General features: G+C 36.0%; 1 protein-coding gene across 3 annotated transcripts in view; it reads right to left on the bottom strand.

The window, feature by feature from the left end:
• NEGR1 (neuronal growth regulator 1) overlaps window positions 1-18,389 on the bottom strand; it is a 909,422-nt gene that overhangs the window by 276,528 nt on the left and 614,505 nt on the right. For all 3 annotated transcript variants that reach the window (XM_049703327.1, XM_012537085.2, XM_049703332.1), the window contains one exon: window positions 14,541-14,672. In XM_049703327.1, the coding sequence (XP_049559284.1) occupies window positions 14,541-14,672 (132 nt within the window). The remainder of the gene's footprint in view (window positions 1-14,540; window positions 14,673-18,389) is intronic.

Raw genomic sequence — 18,389 nt, 5'->3', positions numbered from 1 at the left:
GATCAACTTGAGTTCCTCTCCTACCTCTTGTTCCTGATATTATAATACTTGAAACCAATGGAAAGCTACAATCCCCAACATGGTCTGGTTTTAGTACTCTTCTTTCTCTTCCTACATACAAAGTTTTAAATTCTGAAAACATACGCCATAAAATGCAATGGACCAGTGGATAAAGGAAGGTAGGGTGAGAGCAAGGGAATAATATTCTGACTGCCTTCATAACTGTAACCATATACAGAGAGGAGGATGTCCAGTTTTGTCTTTGGTACAAGTTTTGGTACAAGTCTGGAAGTTTCTAAGCCAGGAAGCAGAAGCTCAGGGAGAAAAATTAAGTTCTCTGTTTTCTTTCAGGAAGGCTGGGCTGTTTCTTCCATGAGGCTAAGCGAGGTATAGCATTGTTTTTTTGTTTGTTTTTTGTGTTCTAACTCCATAAGCTTTTTACTTTGTAGAAATGCCTTCTGAATACTGGCTTTGGGTTAGTATTAAGTTTTGGAGGTTTTCCAACTTTTGTTCCATTTTCTATGTCTCCAAGTCACATTTTGTCAGGAAAGTTCATATCAGAGGTTGATGGCCAGATACTATTTTGAATCCAGTTGTATTTTTTTAGCAAAATCATATGAAGCCTCAAAGGCATGATATTCATAGATTGTTTTTTTTTTTTTTTTTTTACCATGACTAACAAAATTTGCAAATATAAATTCAGTAGACTATGCTTCATCTTGGAGGAAGAAGAGATCCATTATCTCCTTACTCTTCTCAGGAATCTTTTAATCATTGCTTCTGGCTAGATTTTTTAAGAAAGATATGAGGCAAGAATGTCTAATCTATACAGAAGATTTGAGCCCATATCTTTGATTATACTAGTCAGAAGAGGCTCAGCTATGGTAACAAATAGATCCAAATGTGCAATGAGTCGATGAAAAGGAAGGTTATTTCTCATTCACCTAATAGTTCATAATGTTTCAGATCAATGAAAGGTTAGGAGTGAAGTGAGGTAATGAGGTAGGGGTATTCTTTGGCATAAAATCACTCAGTGGCTCAAGATAATGAGAGCTTTGTTTTCTTTAACCTGTAGCTTTCCAGATCACCGTGGGGGATTACTATTCCAACTAGCCAGGAAGAGTAACAAGCATGGAACTGAGCATGGGAAGCTTTATAGGCCAAGCCTGGAAATGGCCCATGTCATTTCTGCTCATATTTCATTCACTGGAACTCAGTCACAGGGCCAAAAGTAACCCTTAAACAGGTTAATCACTGTAGTCCAAGTGGGGAGAGGTGGGGGCTGGGAGTGGGGTAAGGTGTTCTAGACGGAGATAAAAATAGGTTTTGATAAACAACTTGAAATTTCTACCACATTGGATTATCTAGAAAATTCTATCAGGACACTAGATTCTTAGAGTTATGCAACTTGACTCCTAAAAATCCATAGATTATCAGATTCATCTCTTTCCTGTTAGGTTGTGCAGAACAGCTCATGCCACGCTTTAGCAAAGACTGCATCTGCATGAGAATTGCACTGAGCTTCAAAGTCCTTTCGACACTCACAGAGAAAAATAGAACAGTTTGTAAAACCAATATGCTCACAAATGTGAAACAGCATTAACAAATGTAGTATTTGTGAACTTCAGCTGATTGCTGATACACCTCCTCCATCCTGACATGTCAAGGTACACTAGTTGGTTGAAACAAATGTGGAAACACTCTCAACATCTGTTCTAGGCTACAGAATGCTGATATGTTTGGACTAGGTCAAAGTATGATTTATTGAAGAAAAAAATTAGTATGAATTAAGCTAATATGTCTCACTATATTATTTAAAAACCTAGAAATATTATCCGAATCCCTAACTCTAACTCTGAAACAACTGGGGAGTGGGCATAAGATATAAATTACCCCCAAACTACTTTTAAGTTTTTGGTAAACTGAATGAAGTATGACCTCATTAAGCTTGGAATATACAGAGAGTGTTCTAAATAGGACTTTATCATCTTTCATTTTACCTATGAAAACTGTAACTGTTTAATGCCCCCAGCACAGCGGGCATTTTTTGGGGGGAGTTGTTTTTATTTTGGGGGGTTTTTACATTGCTGTTACCTTTACTGTGTAGAGCAAGCAGGTAGGTTGCTGAGACTTCATTACATTCACTACTGAACAAAATCTCTTATTTCAGACAATGTATGAACAAACCTATTTTGAGTGCAGCATCATTCCCAAGGATTATTTACTGTGATTGTTTTATCTATTCACTGGAATCCTAATTCCCTCAGTTCTTCACTTTATTTCAGTGACAGCCATTCTGACAGGTAGCACCTGTGTATATTCTCATTATTCAAACCTTTTCCTCATTACCCACAGTGATCCTGTCTCCTTACCCTTCAGACTAGGCTATCTTTCTCAAAGACTCTGAAGTTTACAGAGTTTACTGAAAATAATTAAATCTTATTTTGATTTACATGGAGGCAGGCTGGTATAATGAAATAGCCTCAGACCTAGAATCAGGATTTCAGGATTCCATTTTGAGTGTTTCTGTGAACTCTGTGATCTGATTTCAAAAGCTATCTAAGCATACATCCATAACACGAAGGAACTTGGGTGATCTTACAATACTATCAACTTTCAAATTCCATGTGTGCTTATATTATATTTATTTATTTATTCAACCTATAGACATGAATCACCAGGCAATATGTTAGGTACTGAAATTAAAATAATATGTACTGGGCTTCCCTGGTGGCATAGTGGTTAAGAAACAGCCTGCCAATGCGGGGGACATGGGTTCGAGCCCTTGTCCGGGAAGATCCCACATGCCACGGAGCAGCTGAGCCCATGCGCCACAACTACTAAACCTGCTCTCTAGAGCCCACGAGCTACAGCTACTGAGCCCATGTGCCACAATTACTGAAGCCCACATGCCTAGAGCCTGTGCTCTAAAACAGCCACCGCAATGAGAAACCTGCACACCGCAACGAAGAGTTGCCCCCACTTGCCACAACCAGGGAAAAGCCTGCACGCAGCAATGAAGACCCAACACAGCCAAAAAAAGAAAAAAAAAAATACTAATATGCACTAAACCTTCTTTATGCCTTAACTTAGTTAAATGCTCAGTCCCCACTTAATAGTTGAAGAAACTGACACACACAAAGCTTAATAATTTGAGCAAGCTGGCATAGTAGTAAGTGGCAGAGCTAGAATTCAAAGCCAAGGTGACCAGCTGCAGAGCCTGTCCTCAAAACTATGTGCATACTGCCTCAAGCACAAAGAGTTGTCCCCTTCTTCAGAGAGCTCACAGGCCACAAAGGAAGGTTGACATGTAAACAAAAAGGGCAGTGTGATGCGTGCTATATATCAATACTATTACTTACAATGTAGGTTGCTTTGTGCTAGTTGCACTGTTGTTTTACATATGACACAATTCTCAGAAGAAATCTTCAAGGTAGGTATAATTATCTCCAGTTTTTTGTTTTGTTTTGTTTTGTTTTTTAATGTAAGAAAACTGAGCCTGTGAGAGGTTAACTAATTTTCCCAGTACTCCATAGTTAACAAGTGACTGAGCTGGGATTAGAAATCATGTTTGTCTGGTTTCAAATCCTGTTTTTGTTACCCTCTGTCATATTCCACTGCATAAACAGCAACCTTACTTCGAAATTCTCTGAAATTTATTTCTCCATTGTTGTACTTACTCTTTCCATGAAATTACAATTTTAAAGTTAAAAATATAGTTTGCCCAAATTTGCCAACAGTGCATGAGAGAACAAAATTATCATCCTTAATAACTTCTCAAAGAATTTACAAACCAAAAGAATAAGATTATTTAGAATCATTTGACACTAAAGCCAAACAGTTGCTTTAAACCTTTGCTTCCTGTCTGCCTGCAGTTGAATCTACACTGTCCCTAAAAAACTTAGATAGTTGTATCAGAGAAACACATCAGAATCTCAGAATGAGGGAATACCATAGACATGATTACCTCATTTTACAAATGAGGCAATTAATACTAAGAAGTTTAACTACTTTGTCCAATGTTGTATAATAGGTTAAGTAACTAAATTAAAAATAGAATTCAGGGGCTTCCCTGGTAGCGCAGGGTTAAGAATCCGCCCACAAAGGAGAGGCACACAGGTTCAAGCCCTGGTCCGGGAAGATTCCACATGCCACGGAGCAACTAAGCCCGTGCACCACAACTACTGAGCCTGCGCTCTAGAGCCCGTGAGCCACAACTACCGAAGCTCGCGTGCCTAGACCCTGTGCTCCGCAACAAGAGAAGCCACCACAATGAGAAGCCCACGCACTGCAAAGAAGAGTAGCCCCCGCTTGACGCAACTAGAGAAAGCCCACGCGCAGCCAAAAATAAATCAAATAAATTAAAGGGCTTCCCTGGTGGCGCAGTGGTTGAGAGGCCGCTGCCGATGCAGGGAACATGGGTTCGTGCCCCGGTCCCGGAAAATCCCACATGCCGCAGAGCGTCTGCACCCGTGCGCCATGGCCACTGAGCCTGCGCGTCTGGAGCCTGTTGCTCCGCAACGGGAGAGGCCACAAAAGTGAGAGGCCCGTGTACCGCAAAAAAATTAATTAATTAATTCATTAAAAAATAGAATTCAGATCTTCAGCCTTTCTTACACTCATTATGCTATAATCTCTAAACATACATGTTTACTATAATCACCTAGTAAATTTTCAAATATTTATTCATTTATTTATAAGTAAATATAATAAAGACTGAATAATTCAGTATATTTGGGGAGTGGTTATTCAGGAATCTGTATATTTTAAATATTTCCAAGATGGCAAGGAAATTCATTGCTAATTCCCATTATATAAATGTTTTTTTAAATTTTGGTTTAGTATTTTTATACATTTGGGTAGAAATAAGAGGAAAGGAAAGGGAAGAAACAAACAGAGAAAAAGATAATGAGAAAAATGTAGCAATGGGCTACTGATGGTGAGAAAGAAAGAGAAAATGCATACAAAAATGAAGGAAGGAAAGAGGGGAGATGGGGGAAGCAAGCTCTAAAGTACAAAGGAAGTTTCCCAACAGTTTGACCCCTTTTTCCAAATTTACCTACCCTAACTCTTCTACATATTGTCTTTGTTTATACTATTTCTACCATATATTTCCCCTAATCTTCACTCCCTTCAAACACACACATACACTTACACAAAACACACACATATGTGCAAGAGCAGACATGAGAATACTTGACAATTCTTGTGAAGTTCAATCATGATGATGTGGAAAAGACCCAAGAAGATTAATTCTGCGTTGCTCTCAAGTGTTCCATTAAAAAATAATTCAATTCCATAAATTATCTTGCTTGATATACATGCTCGCTGAGGATATTTGCCAATAAAGTTGGACTTAAATAAATATGGGTTTATAAGCTTTATGTTTGTTTCAAATTCCAAGATCAGTTTGAAGAATATATTCAGAAGGAGGCACCTTGAAGTTTTCAGAGTTTGACCCTTGGGCAGCTTACTAGAGCATGGATCTAGATGAGAACACCATCACAGAAGCAAAAGCACACACAAAAGTGTGTGACAAATATATTTGTTATTTCTTTCCTGACTTTACCACTTTTCTTCAGTTTGGCGTGGAATTATTTTCAGCCTAAAGCATTTTCACTCTTAGACATTGCTTTCTTACTGCTAATTGATGGTCAATCTCTATTATATCTATTACTTGAAAAATATCTTTTTTTTTTTGAAACAATAAGTGCCAACCTAGGAAGAACAAGACAAACAAAACAAACACAGACTGTCCTCTAGCAAAAAGTCTTGCTCATGTACTAAAGCAAGAAAATTGTTTCATCTTTCACTTTTAGAAAAAAATAGGAATAATAAAAGTATGCACATTTGGTTACTGCAGATACATTTTGACTTTCTATGAACAAAAGGGTCAAAGATCACTCACACACCCTTAACACTAAAACTCCTCTCAAAACCTCTGATAAAAGTATGAGAGAATACATTTAAGTTAAATTGGGTAACAGATTCATTAAGTAAAAATAGCCTTGGCACCCTAGTCATTAACTGAAGTGTAAGTTTTAGATTTAAAACAAAGGACCAATTATGTTTCCCTCAATAGAAGAAATCATGTATTCCTTAACTGCATGTTTAATAACATAGTTTAGCTTCAACTAAGGAATTATATAAACCATAGAATTAAATCTGTACTTTTTATATCATGAAAGTCCTAAGGTGAAAAGAAAAGGTTTAATTTGTAGATATTTATGTCGTTCTATTGAGTAGAAATGTTTTATTTAAAAATGTTTTCTGGGTGATTATCCATACGTTTCTAATATTCAGTGCTCAATATCCATAAGGATTTTCCTTCAAATTTCTTAGTTCCTCATGTCTCTCTTAGCTGTAGTTGTTTTCAATAGTGTCATTTTAATTTTTTCCTTTACCCTTGCAGTGACAAAACAGAAACCTTCCAAGTACAATCCATGGATGTAGGGAAGAAAAATATTTAAATACATTTCTTTAATATTCAGATGTGTCTCTGAATAGTTTTATCATCTCGAAGTTATTCTTCTTTGACTGTGAAGCACTGGATCTATGTCTGCCTATGAAAACTCATGAACTCCCATTGAATCTGGCCTTGTCTTCCTCTACACTACCCATCCTCCTTTCTGTTTCCCTTTTTGGTCTCCTTCAGCTCTCCGCAGCCTGACAGATCCAGCAGTGCCTTGTCCCCTAATTCCTATGGGGTTAAGCAAATGCTGCTGCTATTGCCACGGAGCCCTCACTCCTTTATTTCCTGGTTTTTTTTTTTTAGTATCTATCAAATTCAATTTTATCCTTCAGACACCATCAGGGCCAAGGCCTCTTGGAAGCTTTCACTGATACCCCAAGGTGTCTTTATAATGGCCTTGCATAGCACCTTATGATTGGTTTATCAAAGTACTTGCCACACTTTACTACAACTTCATGGTTCTTTTTTTTTTTTTTTGAATTTTTGAATTTTATTTTTATTTATTTTTTTATGCAGCAGGCTCTCATTAGTCATCAATTTTATACACATCAGTGTATACATGTCAATCCCAATTGTCATACATCACACCACCATCCCCAGCCCCCCGAGGCTTTCCCCCCTTGGTGTCCATACGTTTGTTCTCTACATCTGTTTCTCAACATCTGCCCTGTAAACCGGTTCATCTGTACCAGTTTTCTAGGTTCCACATACATGTATTAATATACGATACTTGTTTTTCTCTTTCTGACTTACTTCACTTTGTATGTCAGTCTCTAGATCCATCCACGTCTCAACAAATGACTCAATTTTGTTCCTTTTTATGACTGAGTAATATTCCATTATATATATGTACCACATCTTCTTTATCCATTTGTCTCTCGATGGGCATTTAGGTTGCTTCCATGACCTGGCTATTGTAAATAGCACTGTAATGAACATTGGGGTGCATGTGTCTTTTTGAATTATGGTTTTCTCAGGGTATATGCCCAGTAATGGGATTGCTGGATCATATGGTAATTCTATTTTCAGTTTTATAAGGAACTTCCATACTGTTCTCCATAGTGGCTGTATCAATTTACATTCCCACCAACAGTGCAAGAGGGTTCTCCACACCCTGTCCAGCATTTGTTGTTTTTAGATTTTCTGATGATGCCCATTCTAACTGGTGTGAGGTGATACCTCATTATAGTTTTGATTTGCATTTCTCTAATAATTAGTGATATTGAGCAGTTTTCATGTTCTTCTTGCCCATCTGTATGTCTTCTTTGGAGAAATGTCTATTTAGATCTTCTGCCCATTTTTGGATTGGGTTGTTTGTTTCTTTAATATTGAGCTGCATGAACTGTTTATATATTTTGGAGATTAATCCTTTGTCCGTTGATTCGTTTGCAAATATTTTCTCCCATTCTGAGGGTTGTATTTTCGTCTTGTTTATGGTTTCCTTAGCTGTGCAAAAGCTTTTAAGTTTCATTAAGTCCCATTTATTTATTTTTGTTTTTATTTCCATTTCTCTAGGAGGTGAGTCTAAAAGGATCTTGCTGTGATTTATGTCATAGAGTGTTCTGCCTATGTTTTCCTCTTTTGTCTTTCTCTTCTCTTAGATGTTGAACTCCTTGAAGACTGATATCCCTGGCCCTAAGACCTCAATAGTATCATAGTAAGCAATAAGTAAATAGGTAAATAAATACATATATAAATGTAGATATACTGAAGTAAATCTTCATTATCACATATGAACTAGTACTTCATTTAGAAGAAAAACTATATGTGGTTTTTAATGTCCTGAGTTGTTCCAGGTAAGTGTTAATTAGCTTATCAAGAAATTTATAAACATGAGAGTAGCTTATATTATAAGCAGTATAAAAAGATGAGGAAAATGGAAAATAAAGGTAGGGGCACAAAATGGAACCAGAAGTGAAAACTTAGGTGATGATTGTGAATTCAAATAACTCTCATTTTTCTTCTCGTCCTATGGTAGTATCTTTGTCCAATTCCAACCCCGAATGCTGAGCTTTTCTCTTTTTTTAAGGTGATATCTATTTGTCGTCTGCAATTTCTTCTAGTCTTAAGTCTGATGTGTCTGCCTAACTTGCCCAACGTTTTGGAGAAAACTTTATGAATAGCCTAAGAAAACTGGTCCCTTCGCTAGAATCTTCTTCCTCCTCTTACCTCTCCCTGATGGCCTCTCATTTCAGGCTTTGATACAATTGTAATAAGTTATACTAATTGGTACATTCTATTCCACATGTTTGGAGCTAGTTATATTGGAAGATAAAGTGCAAATTTGCATAAATGAATATGTATCAGATGCAAAGTAATGTACAAATATGTGCTTGTGATTTACTGGATAAAATCTTAGTTCACAGTGCACTCAGAAATATCTTTACTGTTTGACCATAGGAAGAAGTACTCAATTTTATTTTACTGGAAATTGTGTGTGCAAAATAATTTCTGATACCAAATACAATGAATGATCTTACTGACATGAGCGAAAACTGAAATAATATCTAGACCTCTTTTTACCTTAATCTAGTTGACTCTATATTTTTTCTGGTTAATTAATACTTTCCTTTGTTCATGTCTTTTCACCCTTGAAAATCAGGGGTGTTATGAAGTATTTTAATCTCATCAAACTTCAATTTTCTTATCTGTAAAAAAAATGGAATTAATGCTTTCTCCTTCTGGGTGAAAGCACTATATAAATGGCAGGTTATTTTTATTGAATCCACCTGAAAATTTTGGTTAAAAAAATGGTATCAGAAATAAGTTAGTCAACATACCATTCACTTATTGTTCTGGGAGAAAAAAATATATAATTGTGGAACAAACCTAATTATCTCTTTCCTGTTTTGCCTAGTAGAGTAATGCACTTGGTGAATGCTAATCTTTTAAATAATTCATCTGATAACTATTTTTTGAGTGCCTCCTATAAACCTGGTGCCACTCTGTGTGACGGGAACACATCATTGTACAAAGGAAAGGAAAACCCCTTAAGACATAGAGCTTACATTCTAGAGTAAATATGTGCAGAGAGAGATGTATATTTTTTCAATTGCCAACGGTGGGCCAGTCACTGTGATAGGTGCTATATGTATATTATCTCATTTAATCCTTACCCAAACCCTGAAAATTATCTATTATTGCCCCAAATTTACAGAATTGGAAATTGAGACTCAGAGAGGTAAAGTGGTTTCCCAAGGTCTCAAAGTCCAGTAAATTATAGAACAAGAGTTCAAATAAGTTAAACCTGTCTATAAGGTCCGTATTTCTAAAAGAGTTACTCTTAACTGAAAAAGTACATATAAATAGAATGGAGAAAATACAACCTGTCACAAGATCAAAGAATCCTGCCCCTTTTACCAGCAATATTCATTTTGAAGCGTGAGGTCTTGCAGGCTTTCCTGATTTCTAAATCTGGGATTCTGCTTCCCTATAGAGATCTTTGTTATTTGATTAGTCTATGATACCATCTACATTTTCCAGATTCTAGATTTGGCTTCCATGAATCAACTTTACTGATTTTTTTAGACCCTGGTCTCTCTTTTCCTGTTTTTCCCAGTTTATTTGAACCCATGGACTTTCTGGACATTCATTCTTCCACTTTTTAATTAACAATAAAAATTATGGGACTAATATCCTCTAGGCTGCTTCCAGGGATGGAATACAAATGCAAATAAGACAGAGAATCTATCCAACTCCAATCCACTAGCTCCCTCTGGCTTAGCTAACCAACTGGTTTAAATTTTTTTCTCTCGTGTTATGTGTGTGTATGTGTATTAATTTCTTAAGGTCTGTTTATGATAACTGTCATGATTCCTTTTCATTTTTTAGTTTGTTTTTCAATTTGATAAGAAATATATATACATACTTACATACGTAATATATATGTAAGTATATATATACATACATATGTAAGAATGTGTAATATATATGTAAGTATGTAATATATTTCGTGTCCAATTGTGTGCAGGTGTGTGTCTATACATATATATGCAAATATATAAAGAAATGTACATATTCATATGTTTATTATAGCTATATTATATCATAAATTCATGAATATATTATATTCATATACAAATGAATAAGAGAAAATACAGAGAAAAACAAGGAGAATAATCACCTACAAAATCTCCCTACTCAGAAACAAGCTTTTGTATAAAACCTTACTATCTATAGTAAGGCTTTCTGTAAATAACTCAAAATGAACTTATTTATTCAATCAACCTAGTCCAATCTATACAAAATAAGTCAAATATGCCAATCATTTCACTAAAGTGCTGTTTAATTAAATTAAATAGAAATCCACATGAAAGTGCTATAAGTATAAAGTGTGTGGCAAAATATGATATTTATTATATGTATGAGATATATACATATAGTGAATGTGGCAAAGGTATTAGATGAATACTAAAACATTAAACATTTCTAACTTACAGGGAACCTAAATCTCTTCCTCAAATTGACTTATGGAATAACTGAGTTAACCAGAGCTTATGAAAATTTATTACATTTCATCTTGAACCCCATTTGGGAACAGGGACAAAGTTTCTCTTCAAATTATAACTCACAAAGCTACTGCAATTTTACATGCACCATCAATATTGATTAATAACCATGAAAAGAAGGGCTGTCTTGAACCTGACATAACTCTATCTTCAGGGAACCTTCAGGTTATCCTGGGAAGTGAAGTTTGTGTTTGTTATAGAGCACTGTGCTCAAGTTTGGGTTTTGACAAACTAAAGTTTGTTCAGTAGGTTTTGGCTAATTTCCTTTGGGAAATCAGTTCAGTAAAGTCCATGGATAGTGCTTCTAAAGGGGTAAAATCACAAAATTAATACTTTCCAAATTTCCTCATAAACAGGAACATACACACTTACACTCACACACCTACGCTACTTAACTATCACTGGTATACATGTGATAAAATTATTCCAAACTAAGGCAAATTTTAGATCTTGACCAGAAGTCTGAACAAACTTACATAAAATATTGATTCAAGAGATGTAAATTTAATTGATCAATCAGTATTCAATACAATTCTTCATGGCACATTTAAGAAAATGTGAGCTATCAGAGGTATAATTTGAGAAGCAGCAGAAAACAACATTGAATGTTTAAAACCATTTAAAAAATCCTGTTGAGTCCATTTTCTTAATATTTTTAATACTGTGTTGGCACCAACATTTCCACTTATGATTGTACTTTAACTGAAATTAGTTCTTAATAAACATAGTCTGTATTATGACTATAATAAACACATCCTTAACCTTTTTTTTTTTTACTTTCCCCTTTTTCCTTCCGGTTTTCCTTCTTAAGTTAAAGTTGGTTAACAACGTTTTCTTTTCTACCGATTTTTAGGTGTCTAAAACCCTGCAAAAGCCACTGAAGCACCCTTTTCAACTGATGGAATGTTTCTAGGCTCTGCTTCAAACTTTCCTGCTTCCATTTTGTGTTGGAAGACAATTCTCCACGGGTCTCTTGTGTTTCTGCACATCTTGTGAGCAGAGGCACTGACAGCTTTTGTTCCTGACAATCTTTTCAAGGAAGTTTGTATAGAGAACAGTCTTGGAAGATAGAAGAGGTAGTTCTCTCCATGGAGCAAAGGGCAGGTTTGTTTACAGTCCAGTATAATAAAGATAATTTCTCCCTCTGTGGCAAAGGGCAGGTTTGCTTGCTGCCATTATACAAAAAAAAAATCGAGTTTCTAAGCTCAGGGAGCCTCAGCTATGACCAAACCCACTGTGTGTATAGGCATCAGCTAGCCCTCATCATATCACCCTGTAGTAATTAGGGCTTGGGGAACGGATGTAAGACAATACTCTGGCTACTGCTATCACTATGAGTAATAAACTGCCCCTTGTCTCTGTCTTCTGCCAGCAACCATGAAATTGTGGCAGATCCTTCATAGTTCTCGACATCTGTTTCCTTAATTTCTGTCCTTCTGCTTTATATATGGATTCTTTTCTCCACACAAATCCTTTAGATGATGACTCATTGGTTGGTGTGTCTTTCTTTCAATTCAATTTCTCTCCAAATATCTGCATCCTTACTTGACCTTTATCAGTCTAAAGTACCCACTTGTCCAGGAAAAAAAAGAGAATCGGATTACATAGTAAGTGACAATGAACTAAAGTCAGAGAGATAAAAAGATAGAAAAGAAAGTGTGAATGCAAAAAATAGTGAGGATTATACATGGAGAATAGGCCCATGAAAATCCATATGGCAGCTTGTGTTCAATTGTATCCCCATTGGAGACATAAGTTTAGAGATATGTTGTTTCTGGGGGCTTGAAAGTAGGCTGCATTGCCAGGCTGGGTGCCTTGCTTGTTTGACAGATTGACTCTACCTTTTCTTTTCTTAGTGCTCACTGCTAAAAATATTACTTCCCTTGTACTCCTATTTCTCACCTCTTTTCCCAACCCTCCAACAATAAAATCTGTAGACTCATATTCAGATAAGCATGGTTAGTTATAAAATAATCAGGGATTTTTATTTGCTTATTAACTCTAATTTCAGAGAGTTCCAGAGGGATGAACAGTAACCCTCTGCAAAAGGAGTCCTGAGATTCAATGAGGACTTATCATAAATGCATAATTCCAGGCCGTATACCTCAAGGATTTTGATTCAGTAGGGCTGGTGGGGCACAGAAAATTTCCATTTCTAGTAAGCTTCTTGGGTGCTCTGTGGAAGTTTGTCTCAGAATATTATATGAGAAACTCTGCTACAGAAACTGCCTCCTTCTGGCATTATGCACATTTGCTCAGAGTCAACTCCAAATGTATATCTTAGTCACTGACAAATGTTAGTTGGTTGCAATGATTTGCCCTGGCAGACACTCAACTGCCTAGAGTGTTTTTTTTTTGTTGTTGTTGTTGTTGTTGTTTTTGGCAGTACGCGGGCCTCTGACTGTTGTGGCCTCTCCTGTTGCAGAGCACAGGCTCTGGACGTGCAGGCTCAGCGGCCATGGCTCACGGGCCCAGCCACTCCGCGGCATGTGGGATCTGCCCGGACTGGGGCACGAACCCGTGTCCCCTGCATCGGCAGGTGGACTCTCACCCACTACGCCACTATGGAAGCCCGCCTAGAGTGTTTTGATAGTCATTTTTTGAACCATGAAACTGAGATTCATATTAATATGAAAAAAACTGCTTAGTTTTAGCATTTGGGGATATATTTGGAAAATTTTCCTTCTGATCTATGGTACAATACAATGTACTCATTATTAGCAATGGCCATATATAGAAAGATGTATAAATGGGAGGAAAACACATTGGAAGCTATAGTTTGAAACCACTTTTGGTAAAATACTATTACCCCCAAAATATTCTATTTGAATAAGTTAAACCATGTGAAAATTTTTGAGAGAAAGACTAAAAGGGATTGTTTTTGAAAAGTAAAGACTATCGCAGTTATTGCTGTTGAGATCATAAGATATGAAATAAGATAAATGAAAAAATGACTTTCATCACTGTTTTGAAATATATTTAGAGAAAAGGTATAACATAATGACACTGATGGTTCTGCAGGTATCTCTTAATATTCTAATTTCCTACTAATGACGTTCATGGGAAAATTACTTCTTCATTTTCTCAATGTTGTCCAAACTAAATAGAATTAAATACCCACATAATAGGAGTATCACAATAACAGCTTTTCTCTTTAAGTAGAATAGCACACTTCATGTCCATCAAATTTGATTGGGAATTCCACACTTAAATTTAGTCAGAATACATTCCAGGTGAAACCCATGAGAATGAAGATAACACCATGAGTATAGGATGCTTTAGAGATAAGGATACCACAGTTTAGAATGCCAGGGACTAGGATGATAATGGAAACACTGCCATCTAAACATTAAACTGAATTATTGTGGAATTACTTGGGGCAATTGATGTTACATGAACAATTTGATCAATATTCTAACATGTAAACATTTTCACTGCCAATAGGTAGTGTTTATCAATAGACCACCTCTTAAAAAACTGCAACATATGTTTCAGACAGTATTTTTCAGGTGTTTTATCTTTTCTTTGAAATTATATTGATAAAAGGTTATGGGACTTACAGTTTACGACAATTTTCACTTTTTTCACATCTGGAAATGACACATCATTTTCTGCACTGCATTCATATTCTCCAGCCTGGTCCCGTGTAATTCCATAAATGTCCAAATATTGTCCATTTTCAAATGGTTTCGCTACGTGAAGGAAAAAGTACAGCGTGTTTAATTGTAGCTGCTTGAGGCTTCATTCAAGTAAAACAAAGATGGTGTGTCTTCCTATTAGATATTGCTGACAAAATAATTCCAAATATAACTGGGGAATTATTAAACCTTTTGTTCTCTTATATTCAGAGGTAAAGTCAGAGAAAAAAGCAGAAACTGAACAAGGGATACTGTAACAACTGTTTCCCCACAACAGGATATACATGTGTTCTTTTTAATTGATTGTGGTCTCCTAACCTCCTCACACATCAAATCAAGCTCTGCACATTTCTGTAATTGAGTTCAACAACCTCCTAGCAGTGTAGATGAAATTCACTAATATGACTTGCTACATATTGACTTTTATACAGTGTAAGCTAGCAACTTGACACTTAACCTAACTAAATGCTACTTTTCTTTTGGGGAAATCTCACACTCATTCTCAAAGTTTCAAGCTAGATGGATTGATAAAAGTATGGAGATATATTAAACCATTGCTATATTTCAGTTTCCATACTTTTAAGATTTCTAAGGGAGGTATACTATATACACTATACATAACCCACCTAATAAACCTCAGGAAAAAACTTTATGATTCTCAAACTAAGAGTTAAGTGGCTGTAAAAACAAACTAAATTACTTTTATTTTTTAATATTCCAGAGAAAACATTCTATTTGACTAAAAGTGACAGATTAAAAATACAGAGACATAATCATGGATAAAAGAATATTCCCAAGTGAATGGGATTTGAAAAGAAGACTCCTTTCTGAAATAATGGAATTTTTATTTATTTGAAAGTAGAGAATCATCGGGCAGGAGGTTCCTGATTATTAGAGATACTGCAGAGGAAGAATGGGCCTATGTGAATTTTAGGAGGAGGGATTTCATATATAATATCTATGTTAAAATTTTTTTATCCTTTGGGTTCCCTTGTCTGAGTATATCAGTTGCTGCATTGTTGCCCTCCAGGTAACTATGACTTTGCTAACTGAAATCTGCAGTGTTTAGAATATAGATGATTAAGTCATTTCTCTGGCTGATCACAATTTGTAGACAGAGGAGAGTTATATTTCTGAGATGATAGTTGGCTGATATGCTATTGTAGGTATACAGAGGTAAGCTCACAAAAGCAGCAGTTGTCTTCAAATTCATGTTCCTAAAATCTGATTTTATAATCATTTTCTTTGCTCAACTTGATATCTTTATCTGACTCCAAACACTAACATAATATTAAATTTTAATGTTCCCTTCTATTTCTCTTATTTTTAATTCTTACAATGAATATAATCTAGGCCTAAATGTGTCCATAAAAAACTACTGAAATATAGGGAGGACAAAATCTTTATTCATATCTAAGAATTTTTAAAATATAACTTGAATTATAAAGGGGGATATTAAACAGAAATTAAAGTATGGGGAAAATTAATCTACTATATCAGAATTAAATAATCTCATTGGGCAGTATAAAATGAAGCCAATCACAAGTGAAAAGGTATAATATTGTGAAAATTTGTAAAACCAAAATTTATAAGGGTCTAACTTATTTTCAATATTAAAATATTACATGTAAATTCCCATTTTTGTGAAATGACATAATTTTAAGAAGTGTTACCCCCCAAACACATGTTTTTGATAAATAAATCATTAAATATGGTGTGTATTAGAGTATGTCATTGTTTAAAGAAAGAAACACATTAGATTTGAAATAATAGATTTCAGAAATATAAAAAGAAGCAAGCATGTTTTCTCTCTTAAATGGTTAAATGGCAGACTTTGTAAGACTGACAACAACTACAAGAAGCTGTGTGACAAAACATCACCAATATCAAAACCACTACCTCATTCAACTCGAGAGCACCAGTTACATCTATTGAATGTTTGTTCCTAGAGTTCACCGCACAATCTATGTACCCAGATTCAGGGATCCTTCTCCAACCCCACCAGAGTACAATGTCCTTATTTACATACCAGAATTATCAATAGATGTCTATGCATTGCACAAATCAATACCTATAGAGCCAGTGAATGAATGGGTGATATTGCCAACACTAGCTATGGATAATAAGACACTAATATAAAGAAGCATAAATGCATGGTCAACATCTTAATTTTCCCCACTGGATTCCTGATACTTTAAGCCATTCCCTTAATTCCATTCACCATGCATCAGCTCTTCCCAAAGGTGTGCTCTAAGTATTCTCTTGTTTTCACACAACTGTAGTTCTGTTTTCATCCTGAACGCATCTTGCTCTTTTCTCAGTCTAATCTTACCACACTTGAATTTCAGATTTGAAACTTGGAGTTGCTTTGCCTAGAATTTATACCCTGGAGTGTCCTGGCTGTCTGTGATTTGCTTGGTTGCCTCTTTGGCTTTTGTTATACTCAGTTTTCCTGAGTAGTAATTCTTTACCTTAGTTTTAGACCCAAGGAAACCAATCTTGTCCTTGGACACTTGTCAGGGTCTCTCTCTATTTCCATCACTCCCCTAGTAAGGGAAGATGATTTGCGCATAGTACATTGAAATGCAAAGAGTAACATTTCAGTTCATGCAATCTAACTCAACTTATCCCCAGAAACCAGAGGGGAAAGACCAAGGCTAAAGGGATATAGGGAGCTAGTGACTTGGCATCATCACCACTGCCAAGACTTTACAGTGTTTATGAGGGTTATGTACTATCCTAGCATACTCCTTATAAATCTAGAAGATGTATAAAAATTGTGTAATATTTCGTAGGGTACCAATTATAAATGTTGGTGAAACATAAGCCATTGTGACTTGGCAGCCTTCTTCTGGTCACAGGTTTTACCATTCTCCATGTGCACAACAACAATTTCTGTTTTGTTTATCTGCATCCCTAGCTCTACCATAGTACTTGAAACAGTATATACTTGGTAAATATTATTGAATAAATAAAAAATACATTGATTAAGGAATTAATAAAGTGCCGTTAGGATAGTGCACAAAGAATCTAAACACATATTTGTAGAAGTTGCCACTTCTCCTTCAGAGTCGAGAAGAAGGGAAAGAACTTTAAAGAATTGTCATCCTTGCTGACGTCTTGTAGTGATAAGTGATGGCAGTGGTGAGAACAGACTCTGGTACAGCTATCACAGATCCTTTTTATGATTATAAAGACTAACAAAAACTTCAAATACAATTTTGAAGAAAAAGCGATAAGTACTTCCTGTAATCTAAACAATAGTTTTCTTTTGTGCTTAGTCTCTTCCAGACATGGATAGACTCGTCTCAAAAAAAAATGGAGGGGCTTCCCTGGTGGCGCGGTGGTTGAGAGTCCGCCTGCCAATGCAGGGGACACCGGTTCGTGCCCTGGTCCGGGAAGATCCCGCATGCCGCAGAGCGGCTGGGCCCGTGATTCATGGCCGCTGAGCCTGCGCATCCGGAGCCGCAACGGGAGAGGCCACAACAGTAAGAGGCCCGCATACCACAAAAAAAAAAGGAGAACTGGAGAAATTCCACAGGCTTTCAATGATGCCACTATTATCAACATCTTCAAAAGAAAGGCTATAAAACAGGATACAGCTATGCTTTATAATATCTCTCTTATACTGATTTCTGATAAGAATCTGGCAGGAAAGAGTTCTGTATTGGCCATTGAATAATATCTAGATTTGGATTTATGGTTTGGTAAATCATGTGAAAATTGTTAGTAACAACATTATATTTCTACAAAGTGCTAATATGTTTGAGA

This window comes from Orcinus orca, chromosome 1, assembly GCF_937001465.1.
Source record: "Orcinus orca chromosome 1, mOrcOrc1.1, whole genome shotgun sequence".
Classification (NCBI taxonomy): domain Eukaryota; kingdom Metazoa; phylum Chordata; class Mammalia; order Artiodactyla; family Delphinidae; genus Orcinus; species Orcinus orca.
The sequence above is the reverse complement of the archived record's forward strand: the minus strand, read 5'-3'. Positions and strand labels throughout refer to the sequence as shown.